A 20,574-nucleotide genomic window follows, 5' to 3' on the forward strand; every position below is an offset into this window, starting at 1 on the left:
TTCGGATTTGACATCTACGATATTAATGCAATTTACCACACATATTACAGTTTCAAATGGTTCCTCAAATCAATGACTTTTTCATCGGAAACCCTTTTCATTTCAAAAATATCGCTATTTGAAAATTTAAGAATTTGTTGAAATTGTATAAAATTATATACACATAATTGCCCATAACATTGAAACTACTCAAAGTCCAACATAATTTTTGATTTCATTTTAAAGCCAAAGATATTTTCCTTAAAATGGTGTGACTATAATTGTTTACTTTCAAAAGGTTAAAGGTCAATTTTCGGAGTATATATTTCAATGTAAAAACTATCAAAAATCGAGTTGTTAAAAATTCAGAAAGAACATGGTATGAGGACACCTAAACTATCTACTATATCACCGTATTACAAAAAGAGAAAAAAAGTTTTTAGACACGAACCGGAAGATATACGTATGAAACTATAAATTAAATGGAGAAAAACTGCGTTTTCAGTTTTTCATTTCGTGATCCTCTGACCTTTTCAAAGTTTCAAAGAAGTACATTTTTAAAACAATATTTAAAAATACTCCTGCTGATCCAAGAATGACAAAAGAACAAAAAGAGTTGTAAAATATTTTGTGTTATCTTTATTTTATCCTGTAAGGATCAAAAGATGTCAAAAATGTCCTTTAAAATGGTTATCCTTTAATATCCTTTAAGATTGCCAATACATTCCTTTTAAAAAAATAGTGCGTTAAAGACCCAAATATTCTATACTAAATGTCAAAATTTCATTTACAGCAAGCATTTTCATCTATGAAGCTAAATACTTTAATTAGAGAAAGAAATATAGAAGTTTGATTAAACTTAAAATTAAATTTAGAGTTTAATCTTTTATTATTTTAAAAAACTTTGTAAATTAAATCTGATTTCGTGGAAAATTTATGAGAAAAAGAGAAAAGTACCTAAAATCTACTGTTAAAATTTAGTATACAGTTGATGGGTGGCGCTCTATTTTATATCACCAAAATCCGAAAATAAAAAGTTTATATTTTGTTGGTCCCCAATTCAGCTTAATTACGGCCTCCAGTGGCCTTTTCATAGAGTTTCCAAGACATTCTGTTATATCTTTAGTAATTTCCCCCCTCTCTTCCGTTAAAGAGGGTTCGGAATTCGTCCTTAGATGAAATGCTTCATTTTCCAATATTCCGGTCTAAACTTTCCCACAGGAGCTCTGTTGGGTTAAGATTTGGAGATTGTGGAGGTGAATATAACTGCTTAGGCAATTATTACAGTGTGCTTTGGGTCATTGTTTTTCTGGACGACCCATGGTGTAACAGAACCTTTTTTTCAGCACTTACTTTCAGATTGTCCTTTAAAATTTGTAAGTAGTCTTGGATGTTCATTGTAATTGCAATGAATACAAGATTGTCAGGTCCTGCAGCTGACATACAGCTGACTGTTGTTTTTAAGTACTTTTCTCTTTTTCTCATAAATTTTCCACGAAATCAATTTTAATTTACAAAGTTTTTTAAAATAATAAAAGATTAAACTCTAAATTTAATTTTAAGTTTAATCAAACTTCTATATTTCTTTCTACAATTAAAATATTTAGCTTCATAGATGAAAATGCTTGCTGTATACTAAATTTTGACTCTGACGGTATATATAAAGTTCAAATTAAAATATAAAAAAAAATTTATTAGTATAAAAAAAGTTTTATTAAGAATATGAACTTATTTATAACCTACACCACCATAGTGGGGGAGGTATAATGGGTTTGTGCTGATGCTTTCAACATTCTAAAATATTGTCCCAACACCCAGCTTAAAGCATACCAAACTGTTCAGAATCATTTTCTGAGTCGACTAAGCGATGTCCGTCTGTCTGTCCGTCCATATAAACATTGTAATCAAACTACAGGTCGCAAGTTCAAAGATAATTCGACAAAGACAAAGCCTATGGAATTTTTTTTCGAATCGGTCCATTATTTCTCCTAGCCCCCATACGATTGCCCTATTTGAAAATAGTTAAGCTCTCATAAATATCTTAATTATAAACATATTCAAACCAAATTCAGCACGACCAAATTTTGTGACGATCGGTCAACAATGTTCCATAGCTCCCATATAAGCCACATTCTCGAAAATGACATTAATATATATAAATCACTGAAATATGTCAGTATCCAAACAAAATTCAACACAAATATGTTTCATATATTTGCAAAGCATCCCACCAAATTTGTGACGATTGGTCCATAATAAGTCATAGCTACCATATAAGGCCCACTACCGAAAATGTTGGTATTCAAATAAGATTCAACACAAATAAGTTTCATATCAAAAGAAAACTCTTTATAATCATATAATCGATGTAGGGTATCATAAGGTCGGGCATGCCCGACTATACCATTTTACTTGTTTATTAAAAAGTCTTCTTCGTTGCTTTTCACAACGGATTTTGTTATATTTTTTTCGAATGAAATATTAAAATAAAATATAAAAAATCAAATAATGCAAATTTAAAATATTATTCAACACTTAAGTAGTGAAGATAGAAGGATAAAATTTTGTCGTGTGGTATTCAATGTTTGGATCTTTAGGTCATTATTTTTTGAAAAAAAAATATTAGAAATCTAAAGGATATTCAAGGAAAAAAATTTGAAAGGACATTTTTTACATCTTTTGATCCTGACAGGATAAAATAAAAATAATACGTAGTATTTTACAACTCTTCTTGATCATTTGACACCAAATTTGGCATAGTAGGATGATCAGAAGTATTTTAAAACATTTTTTGAAAAATGTACTCCTCTGAAAATTTGAAGTCCTTTTAAAAGGAAACAGGATCACGAAATGAAAAACTGAAAACGCAGCTATTCTACATTTAATTTATAGTTTCAGACGTATATCATCCGGTTCGTGTCTAATATTGAGTGTCGTACGGTGTATTCGTACAAAATAATTCCGATGGAGACTGGATTAGTAATGAATGTAAAGTAACGCATTTTCTACTCGGCCAAGGACGCCATCAACAATCTTTATTGTCAAGGTCTACTATAAATATCATCTATTTAATTTCCATGCTTAATTGTGATCCAGCGAAAGGGTTCCCGAAGTAATCAAAACATCCAAGGATGTTACTAAAGAAGATCTAACTAGCGCATGGAAAAAGCAATTACAAATTATGTAGGGTTTCGAACAGTATACCTATAAACAAATAATTTTAGAGTTTTGGAGATTAAAACTGTTCTTTGTCTATATCGCTCTCAGAAAAACAACTGGAAACGCTGCAGTTCTATCTCCAAAAATAAGTTTAAAATATAATAAAGAAAAAGTAAACATATGTATAAAATGCATAAAAGTAGAGGGAATGCAATTAATTCATGAACAAGTACAAAAAAGTACTGGCGGCCAAAGCAAAGATAAATTGAACATGGATGCTGCCAAGACAAAATGACACAGTTACCAGAGAAATTTAATACGACAAAACAGATACATAAACACAAACAAAAATAGAACTTCAACACACTCACACCAACTGCTTTATCTCATTTTCATTCAATCTACAGATTTTATCGCTGCTTTGCTTTCTGACATCACGAGAATGGAAAATTTAAGCAAAAAAAAAATAAAAAACAGCTATTTTTCGGGAAATTTTAGATTGTGTAGTATGTGTGTGTGTGTGTGTGAAAAAAAGGAGATTGTGCAGATGTGGGTGCATTTTACAACTACATAAGTAATATGTTTGTATGTAGTAGGAAAGGAGTTAGTCATAATATCCTTTTGGTTGGGTTTGTTTTGTGTTTATGATCTAAACGGATGAGCGGGTTGTGAACGATTTACTTTACGTGTGCATGTAGCCGAGTAACTGCATATATACTATACAGCAATATCAAAAGCAACAGCATCAGCAATAATATCATGGAGAACAACAACGTCAAAATCAAAATCAACAGCAACAGCAACAACGATAAAAAAAATGAAAAACAAATGTGAAAAGCGAAAAGAATTTTGAAATGTAAAAGATGCGTATGTTTGATATATTGCAACCAAAAAGCGAAGGGATGTTTGCAAGAGCAGTGGGGCTTTGAATCGGAGCAACAGAAAATCATCAAAAATAGTTTCAACTTTACCAAAAAATAATAAAAAAAAAAAATAAAGAAAAAAGCGAATAATATTCTATGTTTTTTTGTGTGTCTGAGACTGCTTGACTGTGTGTGTTTATGCATGTATAAATGTTTGTGTATATGTTTGTTTGCCTTTTGTGTAAATTATACATTTATTTTTGAGTTTTCTTCTTTCCATAATATTTTCATCTTCTTTTTCTTTTATTTATATCTTCCACTTTTTTTTGTATGTTTTTGATAAAAGGAAATTTCGTTTCGTTATTATTGTATTATTGTTATATCGTTTTGTTTGGTTTGTATTTTTTTTTAAATATTTGTTTGTTTGTTTGTGCGATTTTATTTAGCCTTTGTAAGGAATAAGGACACTGACTCCACTCACCATATTCTTTTTCCTAGAATCCTTTTTTTTTGTTTTATTTTTTTTATACATTTAACAATAATAACAACAGCAATATAATGCAACAGCAAAGAAAAATAGTTTAATTTTCCACTTCCATTTCAGTTTCTACGCTGATTTCGACTCCTGCTAGTGCTTTGTGGTTAGTTAGTTCGTCCGAAATGCTGCGTACAAGACGAATAGTGCCACTAATAAATTCGCTTGAATTCTCATTACTTTAAAGGTGCCCACATTTCTTGTCTGTTTTGCACCACTGTGTGTGGTTGTGATAACCCATGGTGTTCGAAGTGTTGGCATGGCTTGTGGTGTTTTATGTGTCTTCTCGTATCCATTCCGACCGGGATATTGTGTATGAACTGAAATTGTAGTAAAAAATAATATGTATGTATTATACAAAATAATTTTGATTTTAAAATAGAATTCTTAGCATTATATATGTACAGTAGAGTGCTCCAAGATTGTATGGACGAAAAAAACTTTCTAGGTACAGGCCGTCCCCCCCTCTAGAATTGTTCTATGTATTGTAGAAACACGTTGTGTAAAATATTAGGATGATAGGATAACGTTAACTGGTGGCGCAACGACGCTGAAGTTTTGAGGTGCATTTACAAGGGGAAAATATGCAATTTTTTCAGTTTTTGTAAAAATTTTGCCATTAAATAATGACTTTTACAATTTAATTTAAAAGAATCGAAATGTGTACGTAATTGTCGTTATAATAAGATATAAAAGACAAATATTGGTGAAAAAATGTTAAAGTTATTAAAAAATCGCCAGGCCATTACGTGTCTCAGGCCACTAGAACAAGAAATTTATGAACAAAATTAACATATTTTGAGAAATATTAAAATAAAAGCTCATTTTTACTTAAAATATATCCATATTTACTTGTATATGAGTTTTTGTCCTCGTAGGATACCGTTAACCTATTCGCAGGTATGACCAAAAAAATTAAATTTTTTAACGGCAGTTTCAAAACTCCAATTTCAAATTTTTAAAAATTTTGTTAAACAAATTTCAGAATTTTTTGATCATCATATGGGGATTTATTGACAACATAATAGGGAATAAAAATGTGAAAAAAGTATGTCAATGCCTCCTATAGTTTTTCCGTACCTGCGATATACATTTTGCGATTTTCGAGAAAAACTAATTTTTTGGCCATATTTTGGGGAATGACCAGAATTTCCTTACTGTAATGATTTTTAAGTAAAAGCTATTCAGAATATTATAGTCCAGGTAATTTTAAATATAGTCTGAAAGTTTTACTAAAATCGGAAAACTTTAACCCTTAAATCGTGAAGGTCAAAAGTCAATTTTTTCAATATTTGGAATTTCTCATGGAAAGATAGCGAAATATTATATATTTTTGGGCCGATTTTGATGAAACTTAAGAAAAATATAAAATAAAGTCTAGTATTCACAATAACAGTACAAAAATGGAAATTAACCCGTAAGAGTACTTGGGGTCAAAATGAATGTGTTTTTCGTGATTTTAAAAGTTGAGGGTCATTTGGACCCCAAGTGCTATTAAGGGTTAATTTCCATTTTTGTACTGTTATTGTGAATACTAGACTTCATTTTTGGAGCACTCTAATGTACAGTGGTGGCCAGGAATTTAAGACAAAAATTGTTTGCTAAATTCCATGTAATTGTCAATTATTTTTTCAAATATTTCCACAAATATGTATGCATGAGGACTGTTTTAACACACAAGTGTGTTTTATTCGACTGTGTCAATTCATACATATTCACCATGAACACATAAAATTTTTCTACAACTTGACCAAAAAAATTTTTTTTTTTAAATAAACATATTTTCTCACATTTATATCATTATAATTTTATTATTATAAAATATTCGGACCAAATTTCGTATTTTTAGTTCCATTAGTTTCGGTCATATCATGTTATTAAGAGCTGATGTTCGCTGAGGTGTGTCAACGTATTTCCACGTATCTTTGTCCATATATGTTTTACCGATTTTTCCAAACATTTTTCAGAAACTAGAAACATTAATAATAAATTTCATACCCTTAGAGGTCCTTTTATTTTGGCTCTATCGCACTTAAAATTCAGTTGATGAAAAAAATTCAAGTATTTGTCTTAAATTGTTGGCCACCACTGTACATATGTGTGTATGTATTTTAATATCAGTGGTTATCATATGTGTGCAGTGTTGCCATTTTAGAAATGAAGAAAGCGCCATGTTTATAGTAAAAACGGGTAAAAAGGATAAAATATTTACGAAAAAAGTGTAAAAATCGCCAAGAGAAAAAAATAAAATTTTTACAAAAATTTTGAAAAAGTATTCTTTCGTTTTACAAATAACACATTAAAAATGTTAAAAGGGTAAATTTGGCATTCAAAACAAGGATAAAAAAGCAAAAAAACTTTAAATGTAAAAAGCAAGTTAAAATTTAGGGGTAAATCATGGCAGAACTAACAAAGAACAATTATTAGAAAGTATGTTCTCAATTATGCATTTACTATAACGTCAAATAAAAAAATGTAAAAAATATAAAAAGGAAATGTCTAAAAAAAATAATTGAATTTAAATTTTTTTTACAAAAAATTCAATTCAATATATTTTTAAATAAGTGTATCGCGACAACAAATTAAAAAATGTAAGTGATTAAATACATGGTTTTACTTTTAGCGGTAAAAACTGGAAACTCTGTCGAATAATTGTACATGGTAACTGATTGTACCATGAGAGTAAACAAAAACTTAATATAAAAATTTAATAAAATAAGAATAACTTTTTAGAGGAAAACAAATTCATTTTCAAATACTTATGTTTCATAATCATCAGCATCATCGGGCCACAAAACATTGTTAATGAAATACTCATTTCTAAAAGTTTGTTGTTAATGGTTGTAACAAAAAGCACCAAAAGCGCCAAAAGAAATATGGAAAAAGCGTCAAAAAATACCCTTTTTTAAAAAAGGGTATTTGGTAAAAATAAAAGGGTAACGACACCAAAAAAGCGTCATAAAATACCCGAAAAGCGGCAACACTGTATTTATGTTTATTAGACAAAGTTATAAAATAATGATTAATTTTTGAGTGAAACTTTGAATATTTCTTGAATGAATTCATAATGAACTTAAATTCTTGAATTGAATTCTATGAATTGTAATAAAAGTGTTTCCAATTAATTTCAGCATCAATTAGGAAAACTTTTACTACAATTAACCCAGATATGCCGACGGCTTGAGCTTGATCATTTTAAAAGTACTTTTATATTATTTTGGAAGCAAATGAGAAATAAAAAACAGTACAATTAAAGTTTTTTAAAAATTTATTGAAAAAAGTGTTTTTTTAAGTCGTCCTATATATAGGACTTTGGGGTCACAACAAAAAAACTAAAACGCAATAATGAAACATTCATGCATATAACAATAAAGCTACTCTTCACAAATATAAATTCCAAAAAAATATAGTATTTATTCACTTGTAAATGTACAAAATTTTACTTTCAGTACAAACGAGATATGTCCATAATGACTAAATACGGGCATTTTGAAAATATCACAAACTAAAAATTCAATAACTCAAAAATAGTAAATATAAATAATGCGATCACACAATCTCCCATGAGGTAGCGGTGAGTACTAAGTATGTGAACAACAAAAAATGTTATTTTGATAAACGTGACGTATCCTGTAAACAAAAACTACATGTAGTACAGTCGGCATATCTGGGTTAAAAATCAAATATGAATCATTTGTTTACTGCTAAAAGAGGATTTTGATGATATATGTATATGTACATTAGATTTTTTTTTAGTTATTTTCAAATTGTTCTACATTTTCTTCCATGACAACATTTACAATGCTTTTCAGGTCCATCTAACAGTATATACGCCCAGTCTAGACTTGCCACCTTTTGAAATTTCCAAAACGGGACACCACTAAATGATCAGAGAAATATTCAAACAAATTCGTTTATAATTACACTGTGCTAGTTGAAAAAACTGTCAAGCGGGGCACCCGGTGGGTTAAGCTAATTCGGGTACGCTGAATTCAGTGGTGCTAACCGTTTTTTTAGGTTAGCTCGTATTTTCGAGATATACCGCTATTTCGAAAATGGAGGAGGTTGCACAAAATATATTCGCGTCACTCAAAAACGGTTTATTTTATTGAACAACCTGAAAAAACCGAAATTCCGCAACCAAATTACCTTTAAGTAAGACTTGACATGTTTTTAATCTTCGTAGTCATTTTAGAAATATAAATTTTTTTTTTAGAAAAATTTCGAAATTTTTGGTTTTTAAAACGGCATTAAAAATTGGATGCAAATGCATATAACTTTGGAGTTAGTCCAATAAAAGAAAAAATTAGCAAATCGGGAAATATTTGGATCGGCTTTTTTAAAAAAACTGGAGTATGGTGGGTAAAAATGTGGATAATTTAATTTTAAAATGCGAATATCTCCTAAGCTATAGGAGATAGTTGACAGCCACGATGTTTTTTGAAATTGGAACACAAACGAAGAAAGAGGATCGTTTTAAAAATTTATCATACCCGAGTCCTACTTTGGGGACCCCTGGCCGCACGTCAAGCCTTAAACTCGTCAACACTTCTTCTTTGCACACGTCAAATTTCATTCAAATCGGACTAAGAGTTTAGATTTATTTCCCTCTTTTTGTCTATACCTCTGTGCACTGCACGATGTAGCTAATTACTACGAGTTATGTATTTTGATAAAATATTAGGGGATATTTGTATTATTTTTTGTGAATAAAATGAAAAGTTGTGGACAGAATTTAATTATTTAGAGCTTATTTTATTTGGAACTTCATTTTCTAAATGTGTAATAAAAATTAAGATCGTATATTTTTAATGCCGTTTTAAATGGTAAAAATTTTAAAATTTTTCTAAAAAATTATTTTTTTTTTATTTTTCATGAATGTTAAAAAATGTTTTGATATATAATTGAATACATTTTTTCGGAACTCATAGAAGTTAATACACTAAGTATATTGTTAAATAGTGATATTCAGTTTTGAGAAAATACTATATTTCAGACAATAAAGCATCCTTGTCTATAGGTATTTGCAATTTCTTTTATATTTTTTGTGGTAATTAATGAAAAAGTTATGTTTTTTTTTAAAAACGGGACAAATGGCGTCTCGTTCAGAGTATTGCCGGAACACGGGACATTCGACTCAAAAACTGGTCTGTCCCGACGAAAACTGGACGGTTGGCAAGTCTAGCCAAGTCTGACCCTTTAGTTGTATGATTTTCAAGGATCTTTTATGAAAATGTTTAAGATTTATTGGTACTATAGTAAAAATTTATGTTTACTCAGTATAAAAGAAGTACATAATTAATATTATTGAATTTTATGTCAAATTTCAATGTCTCGAGGAAAATCATTAATTAATATAATAATGCATACAAAAAGCACCCAGCGATTTCTTAATAATAAAACAAAATTAGGACTACACCCTAAAAAATGCATGTAAAATTTACATTGTAAATTTACTATTATAAAATTAGTAACTTTTCCTGTAATATTACAGAAAATGCGTAAATTTAACATTTAAAATTACATATCGAGCACTTAGCGCCAAATTATCGTAAGCGACAAAACACAAATTTGACAGGAGAAGATTTTTCGATTATTTTGAAATTTATACATAAAATTCAAAATGTTATGATGCGATATAATATAATTTCGTTCAAGCTATTTGTTTATTTTTCAAAAATATTTATAACTTTTGACAATTAAAAATTCATGGAATACTTTATTGAAAAATATGTCAACAAAATTTTTTTTATTGAATTTTTGCATAGATAAAAATTTTTCGAATTGAAATAAAATTGTTATTTATGAATAGTTTTTAATGAAATTTCAGTTATGTAAAATTTTCTATTTAAAATGGAAAAATTTATTAACTAACAGCAATTCCTACAAATTGTTGAAAATCCCAAAAATGGAAATTTTTAGTTTTTTGGCTATAACATCCATACCAGGGTCTGAGTTATCGGAACCCTTTACAAAATAATTAAGAGCATATTGGGCCATCCAAAATCGGTTACTATATTTTGATATCGAATATGCGATTTGAGAATTTTTGCCCTAAAGTTGAATTTTACAGAAAAAATAGGTGTTTTTTGAACCTGGTCCCCTCGGTAAGAAAAATTTTTATTTTTTTTTTCAATTAAAATATTTTATGAAAACGCAGCTTTCAGAAAGTATAAATTCCTTATACATCCATTTAGAATTTTTCTGCGATAAAAGAAAAAAAGTTATTTTTTCCCAAAAAATTAGCGAAAAATCGGTTTTTTAAAACTTTTTATATTAAATTGCATGTAACTTTGGACATAGGCATTATTTTTAAACACTTCTTTTTCTATTTGATACATACATATGTTGTTAGTCTAATGAAGGAAAACTGGAGAAAATCGGAAATTTTTGGATACGCTGTTATCAAAAACGTGGCTGGGTAAAACTGTTGAAAATTTAATTTTTAAATTCGAATATCTCCTAAGCTATAAGAGGTAATTGATAGCTACTAGGTCTACTACTACAACTAGGTTGTAGCGCTCGATGAAGAGATTTTATATGTGTATATTTTTTGAAATCGGAACACAAACGTAGAAATAGGATCGTTTTAAAAATGAAACATACCCGAGGTGTCCTACTTTGAGGACCCTTGGTCGCGCCGCTGGTGCGCCCATGAGATCCACATTCAGAACTTAAACTCAACAGCACTTCTTCTTTGCGCATGTGAAATTTCATTCAAACCAATCTAACCGTTTAGAAGTTACAGATTTATTTCCCTCTTTTTTTTTCTATACCACTATGTGTTGCTTACGATAAAATTCGTTTACTGTAAAATGTAAACATTGACTTACGATAAAATCTTACCCCCTATAATTTTTAAGTTATTAACAATTTTGATATTCTGAGAACGCTAAAATATCAGTCAGTCCATCAAATTTTAATTTTTGCAATAAAAAAAAAAATTGAAAATGTCTCGATATATTGTGCATAAAAGTTATGTTTTAGACACAAAGAGTATAATCGTACTTAAAACAAATAATATAGAAATTGTCAAAAATTTGTATCAAAAATAAAAATATAACAAAAAATATATGTACATATCATTATACAACCATTAGAAGGTAGAATCACTAGGGAGAGAGTTTAAAATGCTATGCCTTGTTACGTCAAATAATAGAAAAACAGAAATCCAAAAATACGAATAATAACAAATGAAAATTGAGAAATATTTTGTTTATATTTTTTTTTTATTTATTTATTTATTTTCAATGAATTATAAGCCTATAAGGCCAATTAAATTCAGGTTTACATATGGCAGTAAGTATAACAAATTACTATAAAAAATATTAACTTAATTTAAAATTTAAAAATTTTGTTAAAAAAGATACATATAAATTTATAAATTAAATTAACCCCCCTATTTTTGCACAAATAATGACACTTTATTAATTTTCTTTTATTAATGTTATTTGATAAATTAGTACTAGTATCATAACAGCTATATTTCTTATATATATACTTTCAAAGTATTCTTAAATTGCTGAATAGTTTTATCAAAATTACGAACATCATATGGAAGAATAGAGTTCCATATTCTGGCTACCCTAACAACAAATGATCTGCTCATAACAACGGTGGAGTGTTTTGGGCATATTAGCAAATTCGTTCTAGAAGAATGACCAAAATTAAATTTTTGCAAAACGTACAAAGGTTTTCCATATTTTACAATTTTATAAAATTGTAAAATTACTCTTCGATCAATAAAACTTTTAAAATCTGACCCTAATGTACTTAATACGTAAGATGATATATGTTGTCTATAACTGAGACCGTATATAAAACGCACCACTCTATTAAAGCAAATACGAAGCTTCGTTAGATTTTGTTCTGACATTCCAGAAAATATTTCCACTCCATACATAAACAAAGGAAGGCACAATGACATCGCAACACATTTCCTTACTTTTAAAGGAAGAAAAATTCCTAAGTTGTAAAGCCTTCTCAAAACAAAAGATACCTTCGATATTATGCTATTTACCTGATAACAAAAATCCAGCTTAGTATCAAGGTATATTCCCAACACTTTATGGTGAGAAACAAATGTTAGGGGTACACTTCCGAGATAGATTGAAGGTAGTAGTAAATTATGAGAGAAACACATACCCCTAGACTTTGAGGGATTCAATGATAAAAAATTTGATTCAGACCAGTCCATTATAAATTGTAAGTCATTATTCATATTATCTGCTAAATAATTAAGGCCAAAGCCACCATCATTTGCCAATAATTGTATATCGTCTGCATATGTATAGGTTTTACAAAAATGTATTCCACGGTACAGATCATTCATATACATCATAAACAATATCGGTCCCAATATTGAACCCTGAGGCACTCCTCTATGTAATCCCAGTATGGATGATCTTTGGGATTTAAATTCAACATACTGTGATCTACGATACAAAAATGATGATATTAGGCTACAAGCAGAATTTTTAAATTTAAATTCATTGCAAAGTTTACTACACAACAAATCATGACTAATAGAATCAAAAGCCTTACTTAAATCCAGTGTTACTAGAACAGAATTGAACCATTTGTCCATGTTGCATCTTAAATTCTCCGCAATATCTAATACCAGACCAGTCGTATTATAACCTTTCCTATAACCTGACTGGTAGGGATTAATAAAATCACCTACACTAAGATGGTCCTGTATTTGTTTTTTCAATAAAATTTCTAAAACTATTCTAAAACTAATATCTAAAACTATATTTGAAATACAGTTCAATATAATCGGAGTCATTGAAATGATGCATGCAAATCCGTGTGTGTTTCTTCAGCTCAACACCGCAGGCTGCACTCCATTCTTTCATTTTATTTTCAGGACATTTTATAAATCTTACGACATTTTGTTCAAATAAACATTTAAATTGAATTTAAAATATTTTTCAATTTAGTTAATTTTTGATGTTTTTTTTCAATTGTACTTTTATTTTTTATTTTATATTAGTCTGACAATTCAAGGCACGTAGAATTGAGAACATATTTTGTAGTGATTCTACCTTTTATTGTTATATTATGTGTACATATGTATTAGAGTTCGTTTGTGACCAGGTCACTTCATTTGTTTTTCGGGTATCATCATTTTTCTAAAGGTTTTTGCGTAAATAAAAATAATGGCGTCCTTTTTTTTGAAAAATTTTCACTCCTTGTGGTGGTTCGACGCACCTAAAGACGCGGATTTTGAGCACATTTTTCTGTAGAGAAAAAACGGTAGAATATATTGCAAATCTGATTTCAGCAGTCGATTCTGCATCAAAAATTAATACAATTGACGTTTTTTGAATCCTTAAAAATAGTTCCAAAAACTCACAACAGAGGGCACAAATTTCAATTAAAAAAATAAAAAGAGAATTTTAGTTTTTTTAAACATGAACAGGCTTAGCAAAACGGTACCAATATTTCCTTTCTATCACAACCCGTTAAAAAGTTATGTGGCTTTAAAATTTTTTTTGTCAAGGTAAAATAATAAAAAAATGTCTAAACTTTTTTTTACCAATTATTATTTTCTTGTTATATAAATAACTTTGAACCCTCATAACTTTTTAATGGTTAGCCATAGAAAGGAAATATTGGTGCCGTTTTTCTAAGCTTAAAATGCCTTTTCTTCGTGCATGTTTTTTTTATGAGATTTGCGCCCCCTGCTGTGGGTTTTTGGAACTATTTTTAAGGATTCAAAAAACGTCAATTGTATTAATTTTTGATGCAGAATCGACTGGTGAAATTAGATTTACAATATATTCAACCATTTTTGCTCTATAGAAAAATGTGCTCAAAATCCGCTTCTTTAGGTGCGTTGAACCACCACAAGGAATACAAATTTTCCAAAAAAAAAGGACGCCATTATTTTTATTTACGCAAAAACCTTCAGAAAAATGATGATACCCTCAAATCAAATTAACTCTAATATGTATGTTTTTAAAAGAATTTGTGAAAAAGCTAAATAAAAGCTAAACAAATCCATTCAAGTACGCGATGAAATTTACAGTAAAGGATATATTTTTTTTGCAAATGCGGTATAGTACTTGATTTCAATGGAGGACTCATTCGATACAAAATAATAAGAGTCTTCCATAAGAGTAGGTTCTACAATTTCATTTCAGTAAATATCAAAAATATGTACCTTTGATATAATGGAACTAATATGATAACAAAATATCTATGTAGTTGAAAACATGCTCTCCCTAAAAATAATGTTATTATTTACGAATATAGTGTTTATATCCATCTCAAATTTTAATTGAAGATAGCGTAAGCCTATGGACTACACAACTTTTTATATAATTTATCAGCTCACTTTTTTGGTAATGCAACTTGAATGTGATGGCAATGAGGCTTTCTCCAATATTATTTCCAAACAAATGAAGTTTCCATGTTACTTTGAGTGATGAATGACCAAATGTTAACGTGTCCAAAGTTAATGCGATTTGTTTGTCTCAAGAAGGTTATTGTATTGCATTTCATCAATTTATTCATAATATTTATACCCAATTTCCCGACGTCTAGTTATTTCTTAACTTAAAGTTTTTGTATGTAAACTGTCAGTATAACATAAACTGTCAGTATAACATATAAACAATAAAAAAAACATTGACAAAAGTCTACATACGACCACAGCATGTCCTGTTCTTTATTTTTGAATACTAACAGATAAGCAATGCAATTTATTAAGTCTACAGATCAAGAAATATTCAGTTACTTTCAAAACACTGGTACAGTTAAAAACAAGCCGCGAAGTGGTCGCCCAAAGAAACTACATCGTAGAGATGTAATCTTCAACAAAAACCCAGAAGTAAATACCACAAAATTGGCCGAAGAACTCGCAACAAGATCAGAAGATATTGTTTATTCACGAACAATTTAAAGCAGAAATCCTCGTAAATTAGCGAACGGATCGCAAACTTCGTTTGGAATTCGCCCAAAAGCACTTTGAAAAGGACATGGAATTCTGGAAGCGAGTTTTGTTCACTGATGAGTTGAGGTATAACATATTTGGAAGTGTTGGAGAGAGATAAAGTATGGCGCAAAACAAATACAGCAATGGTGGTGGCAGTGTGATGGTTTGGGGTACTGTCGCTGCTTCTGGAGTGGGAAAGTTAGTGATTATTGAGAGTAATATGGATCGTTAACAGTACAAATCCATTTTGGAACAACATTTGAGAGCACCAGTTGATATTTTAGCTCATGGTTAAAGTTGGATATTTCTGCAAGATAACGATCCGAAATATACGTCACAAACTGTCAAAGATTGGCTACTCTACCATGCCCCAGGACAATTGTACACACCATCTCAAAGCCCGGACTTAAATGTTATTGAGCGCGTGTGGGAAATTCTACAACGGAAGATCCGAAAACATCTTATTACTTGTGAACCAATGTTAAAGGAGAAGCTTCCAGAAGAATGACAAAATATAACGTCCGCAGAACTGGAAAATTTAGTTACTTCGATGCCCAGACGCTTGTATATGTGGTGGCCCAACGAAATAAGTATTCAATTTAATGAAAATTTGTATTCGCTGAAAAATGTTTATTTAGTGTACAGATCGTATGTAGATTTTTGTCAACATATTTTTTTAATTTTTTGTGAATAACAGTTTAAATTAATTATAAATTTAGCGATATTTTTTTGTTATATTACTAAAAATGCATTTGAAATAAAACTGCATCGTTGCTTTTACTTATTATGGTTTAGAAGTCCACGAGTTATGAACATAATAGTCATACGTAGACTTTTGTCGGTCACTGTATATTGCACGTAAGTTTACATATTTTAAATCTATTTCTAGACACAAAACATGTAAATTTAAATAAAATTGGTTTGTTGCTAAACATTTTTTAAACACAAAAATAGGTAAATTTACCAGAGACCAATAATAACTGTTATTAAATTTTTTGAGACTGAAAAAGTTAGGCATAAATCAATGAATAATTTTTACGTTTACAAATAAGAGTTATTCAAAATATTTATTTTTTTTCGTTGCTCATAACTTTTATTTTCAATTTATATTTTTTACGTTGCCTAATAAGAGTTATTCATAATATATATTTTTTTCGTTGCTCATATGTTTTATTTTCGATTTATATTTTTTTACGTTGCTCATAACATTTATTTTCGAATTATATGTTTATGCTCATAACTCAAAAGAGTATGAGCATGATTAGTACAAACATTGTATTTTACCTTTAAAGTCTCAAAAAAATCGCTTGGTTGCACCTTTTATCAGTCAACAAAAGACGCAAAACAGAAAATGAGTTTTCTTATTAGGCAACGTAAAAAAATATAAATTGAAAATAAAAGTTATGAGCAACGAAAAAAAATAAATATTTTGAATAACTCTTATAGAAAATCAAAATTTATTTTGATTGAAAATAACTATTAGTTAAAGAAACATAATTTTATTTCTACAATATAACAATTATGGATACATTTTTTTAAATATTTCTTATAACAGTTATGTCTCTGAAATTTACACATTTTTTGTTTATTTTTTTTACATACAATGAGCTTAAATTTTTTAATTTAGACACAACAAGTATTTTTACCTTAATTATAATAGGAGAAAAGTTACCTACTATAAATGGAGTAAAAGTGGAAACATAGAGACTATTCAGCAAAAGCTTTTTTATTAATAAATTCGTTAACTAAATTCGAAATGATATGTTTTAACAGGACCTTTTTAGTGTAATTTTGCAAAGAAGCTATTTGGACTTGTATAAAGCTTCAAATATAATTAAATCATTTAAGTTAACATTGCAAAATAAAATAGAAGAAGCCGAGACCCATTTTAATATTCTAGTATTTTTGATAGCGGAAATCATTTTGTGAGACATTGGAAATCCCAGTTGTAAAGCCAGTATTTCAGAAAAATTACCCCCACATACAAAACTACGAGTAATTTTATCGCATTGTGGCAGACGTTCATTCCATTGTTGAACTCAGTGTTGAAGGATTTAAAAATTCGTTATTCTGAAGATATTTTAAATGTGTTTGATATACCTAAGCTTCTTCAAAAAAATATAATAAAACTTTTATATATTGAGATACAATTTTTCGCTGATCAAATTATTGATTAATTTAGAAAATTTTTGCAAAACGCAGAAAGAAATTTTATTTAAGCTTTATTTCATAATTCTAAACATTAGTCGAAATGAGTTCATCCTAATTTTATAACGCTTATCACAACTTTGCAAACATTTTAAAAGTTTCCGTCGGTTTTCGAGATTTTTAAACTTTCATGTTTTCACAAAACTCTTGTTTTTTAACAGATTTAAGAACTTGGAGCTTATCTTGCAGATATTTGTGGAATATTATAATACTTTTTAAAATATTCAATGTTTTTCCAATTTAAAAAAAAAATAATTATAAAAAGCTTTCTAGTTGTTGTATTTACTCCTTTTAGATAAACTCCACCCTGCTAAAAAGTTTATTATTATGTTTAGTTTTAAAAAGTGTAGACACAATGGAAAAAGAAGCTAAAGAAAAAATTGTGCACAAATATCTAGAAGATCCGACTTTGTCGTGTTAAAATATATCCAAAATCTGATTTTCGGCAGATATCAGATGAAAAATTTTACGTCTCGGCAGCTCGAGGTTGTGTGGCCTTTAAATATGAATACGTAAAATTGAACAAAAATATTAATTTTGCAGGCAATCCGCAGCAGCGGTTAGAAATGTCAAGCTTTTCAGACATGTTTTTAAAAAATTTTAAGAATTAATATAAAAATAGAGTTTGGAAAAGCGATTGCTGTCATTTATAAGATATCACACATCTTATACAAAGTTTTAGCCAAGTTGTCATTACTCAAATACAACTATGAAGTGGTATAATGAGAATAATATTGATGTTAACCAAAACACATCAATTAAACAAATTGCCCAAATCTTCGTCCAATCGAGATATATTGGGTAATTGTTAAACGTAAATTGAAAAAGAGTGCAGGACAGTAAATAACCAGATTTTGATGAGAACGAAGTGGAATGAATATGCTGGAATAACGGTAGAAGTGGGAAGAAAAGTTCTGCAGCTATTAATGGGAGGCATAAGAAGAAAAGCCAGAAAATTTATTCGCAATAAAGACACATAAACCTACAGTTATATATTTTTTTAAAGCTTAATAAATTACCTTTAATTTCATGTAGAAAAGGTTAACATACGTTGTTTCATTCAAAAGTTATGTTCGCTTTAATCCGTACCGATTTTAAGTGGCCACTTCTTTACTTTAAAATGTTTGTCATATTTGTTATCAGCGTGATATAATTGTATGAAAATAATATTTTGGATGAGGAGACTTCTTCAACTTTTTTTTTTTAATCTATTTTCCGTTCTTTTAAGCAGGGTTTACAATTGCTACTATATTAGCCGTCAATTGCAGTAAATATACATTTTTATCAATCTGCATACTAAAAATATAGTTACTATTATAATTTTGTATAACTCTGCTAATATAAATTTGCTGTTACTATTCATATATTACTATACAAATTGCAATGTTAGTTTGCAATTTTTAGTAGCAGATACAACCAGTTGTCAACTCGTTATTGTAGCACAACAACCAAAATATATGTTCGTGCTATAGCAGCATACACACTTTTTTGCCGAACTAATATTGCGCGTCAGCATTCGTTTTTGTTTTGTTGTGCTAGCAATTTTCTCTGGCAGCAATTTACATTTCTTTGGTTGCTCTGCTATGGTTGCATTGATATTTCTTGTTTTTTGGCTATTTGGATGCTGCTAGTTATTTTATTGTCAAGTATGTAATACGAAATAACGATTATTCATTAGTGTAAATATTTTTGAATGAATTAACTGAGATATTGACTTGAATTTTTTTGTAAGACCAAAAATTAAAATATCTAAACAAGAAAAAAAAATGTTCGGAATAAATGTGGATCAAATTGTTCCTAATATGTATTTGCAATCCTATTAAAATTTTGATAAAAATTTTAGTTTTAGAAACTCAATAAATATGTAATATGTAATAAAATCTTTATTTATTAGCAAAACTCAATGAAATTTTCAACGTTTTTTAAATTTGCCATTCCAAATTACAAAAGGTCAAAGGAATCCCACAATTCCTAAAAATTTAAGCGAAAATCCCGAAAATGGTATTTTTTACAATTTTAACCATAGGGTCTACATTTCCTTCGGGGCTGGGAAAATACTTTGGGGATAAATAGGGAACACATCAAGGTTTCTAAAGCTGCTTTCCGTTTTTTGATCCCAACTTTGGGATTTTAGAACATGTGGCCCAAAGTTGAAATTTTTATCAAAAAATAGGTCAAATTCCGCAGGACGAAAGGGCAACATGTTCAAAAAATAGGACATGTTTTTTATACCAAAATGTTCTCTGTAAAGATACCTTACAGAAAAACATAACATTGTTATATGTTCTTAAAGAAAGTTTTTTTTTAATAAAAAAGAGTTAAGTCACCTTTTCATCCAAAAAACAGTAAAAATCGACTATTTTTGAATTCTTAAATTGAAAATTGTTTATTTTTGGATCTATAATCGATATTACTCTGAAATATTTTGTATATTACTGATAATTTAGTTAACTAACAAAAAAAATCGAGCCCGTTCGGTACAAAAGTACGACCTATATTTTTAAAAATGCTGACCAAGGTATGGCAAAATTTTAAAATTTCAATTTTGAAATGCCTATAACTCGAAAAGTATAAGAGATAAATAGCACACGCAAGCATATTTTTTCAAGACATAGGCGAGCTTTCTAAACATACAAAATTCTTTGAAATCGAATGGGAAACAAAAAAATGGGACGTGTTTAAAAATTTTGCATGTCGAAGGTACCCTATTCTGAGCCCCCATAGCGCCGCCCCTGAGGCATTTGTAGTTCCCATTTCAATAATTTAAACTCGAATACTCCTTGGCTATGCCCGCGTCAAATTTTATCCTGATCAGATCAGCCGTTTAGAAATGCCAGATTTATTTCAAAAAAATTTTGATTCTGCCCAACTGTACATTGGGTGTGTTT

The 20,574-nt window shown here is 29.1% G+C and overlaps 1 protein-coding gene across 1 annotated transcript in view; it reads right to left on the reverse strand.

The window, feature by feature from the left end:
- Positions 1–4,359: 4,359 nt before the first annotated feature.
- The window catches only part of DIP-lambda (Dpr-interacting protein lambda), a 101,561-nt gene continuing 85,346 nt past the window's right edge, over positions 4,360–20,574 (reverse strand). The window contains exon 9 of the mRNA XM_065500888.1: positions 4,360–4,856. Coding sequence (XP_065356960.1) covers positions 4,648–4,856 — 209 coding nt within the window. The 3' untranslated portion in view covers positions 4,360–4,647. The remainder of the gene's footprint in view (positions 4,857–20,574) is intronic.

The sequence above is a fragment of the Calliphora vicina genome, chromosome 2, assembly GCF_958450345.1.
Source record: "Calliphora vicina chromosome 2, idCalVici1.1, whole genome shotgun sequence".
NCBI classification, from domain to species: Eukaryota; Metazoa; Arthropoda; class Insecta; order Diptera; family Calliphoridae; genus Calliphora; species Calliphora vicina.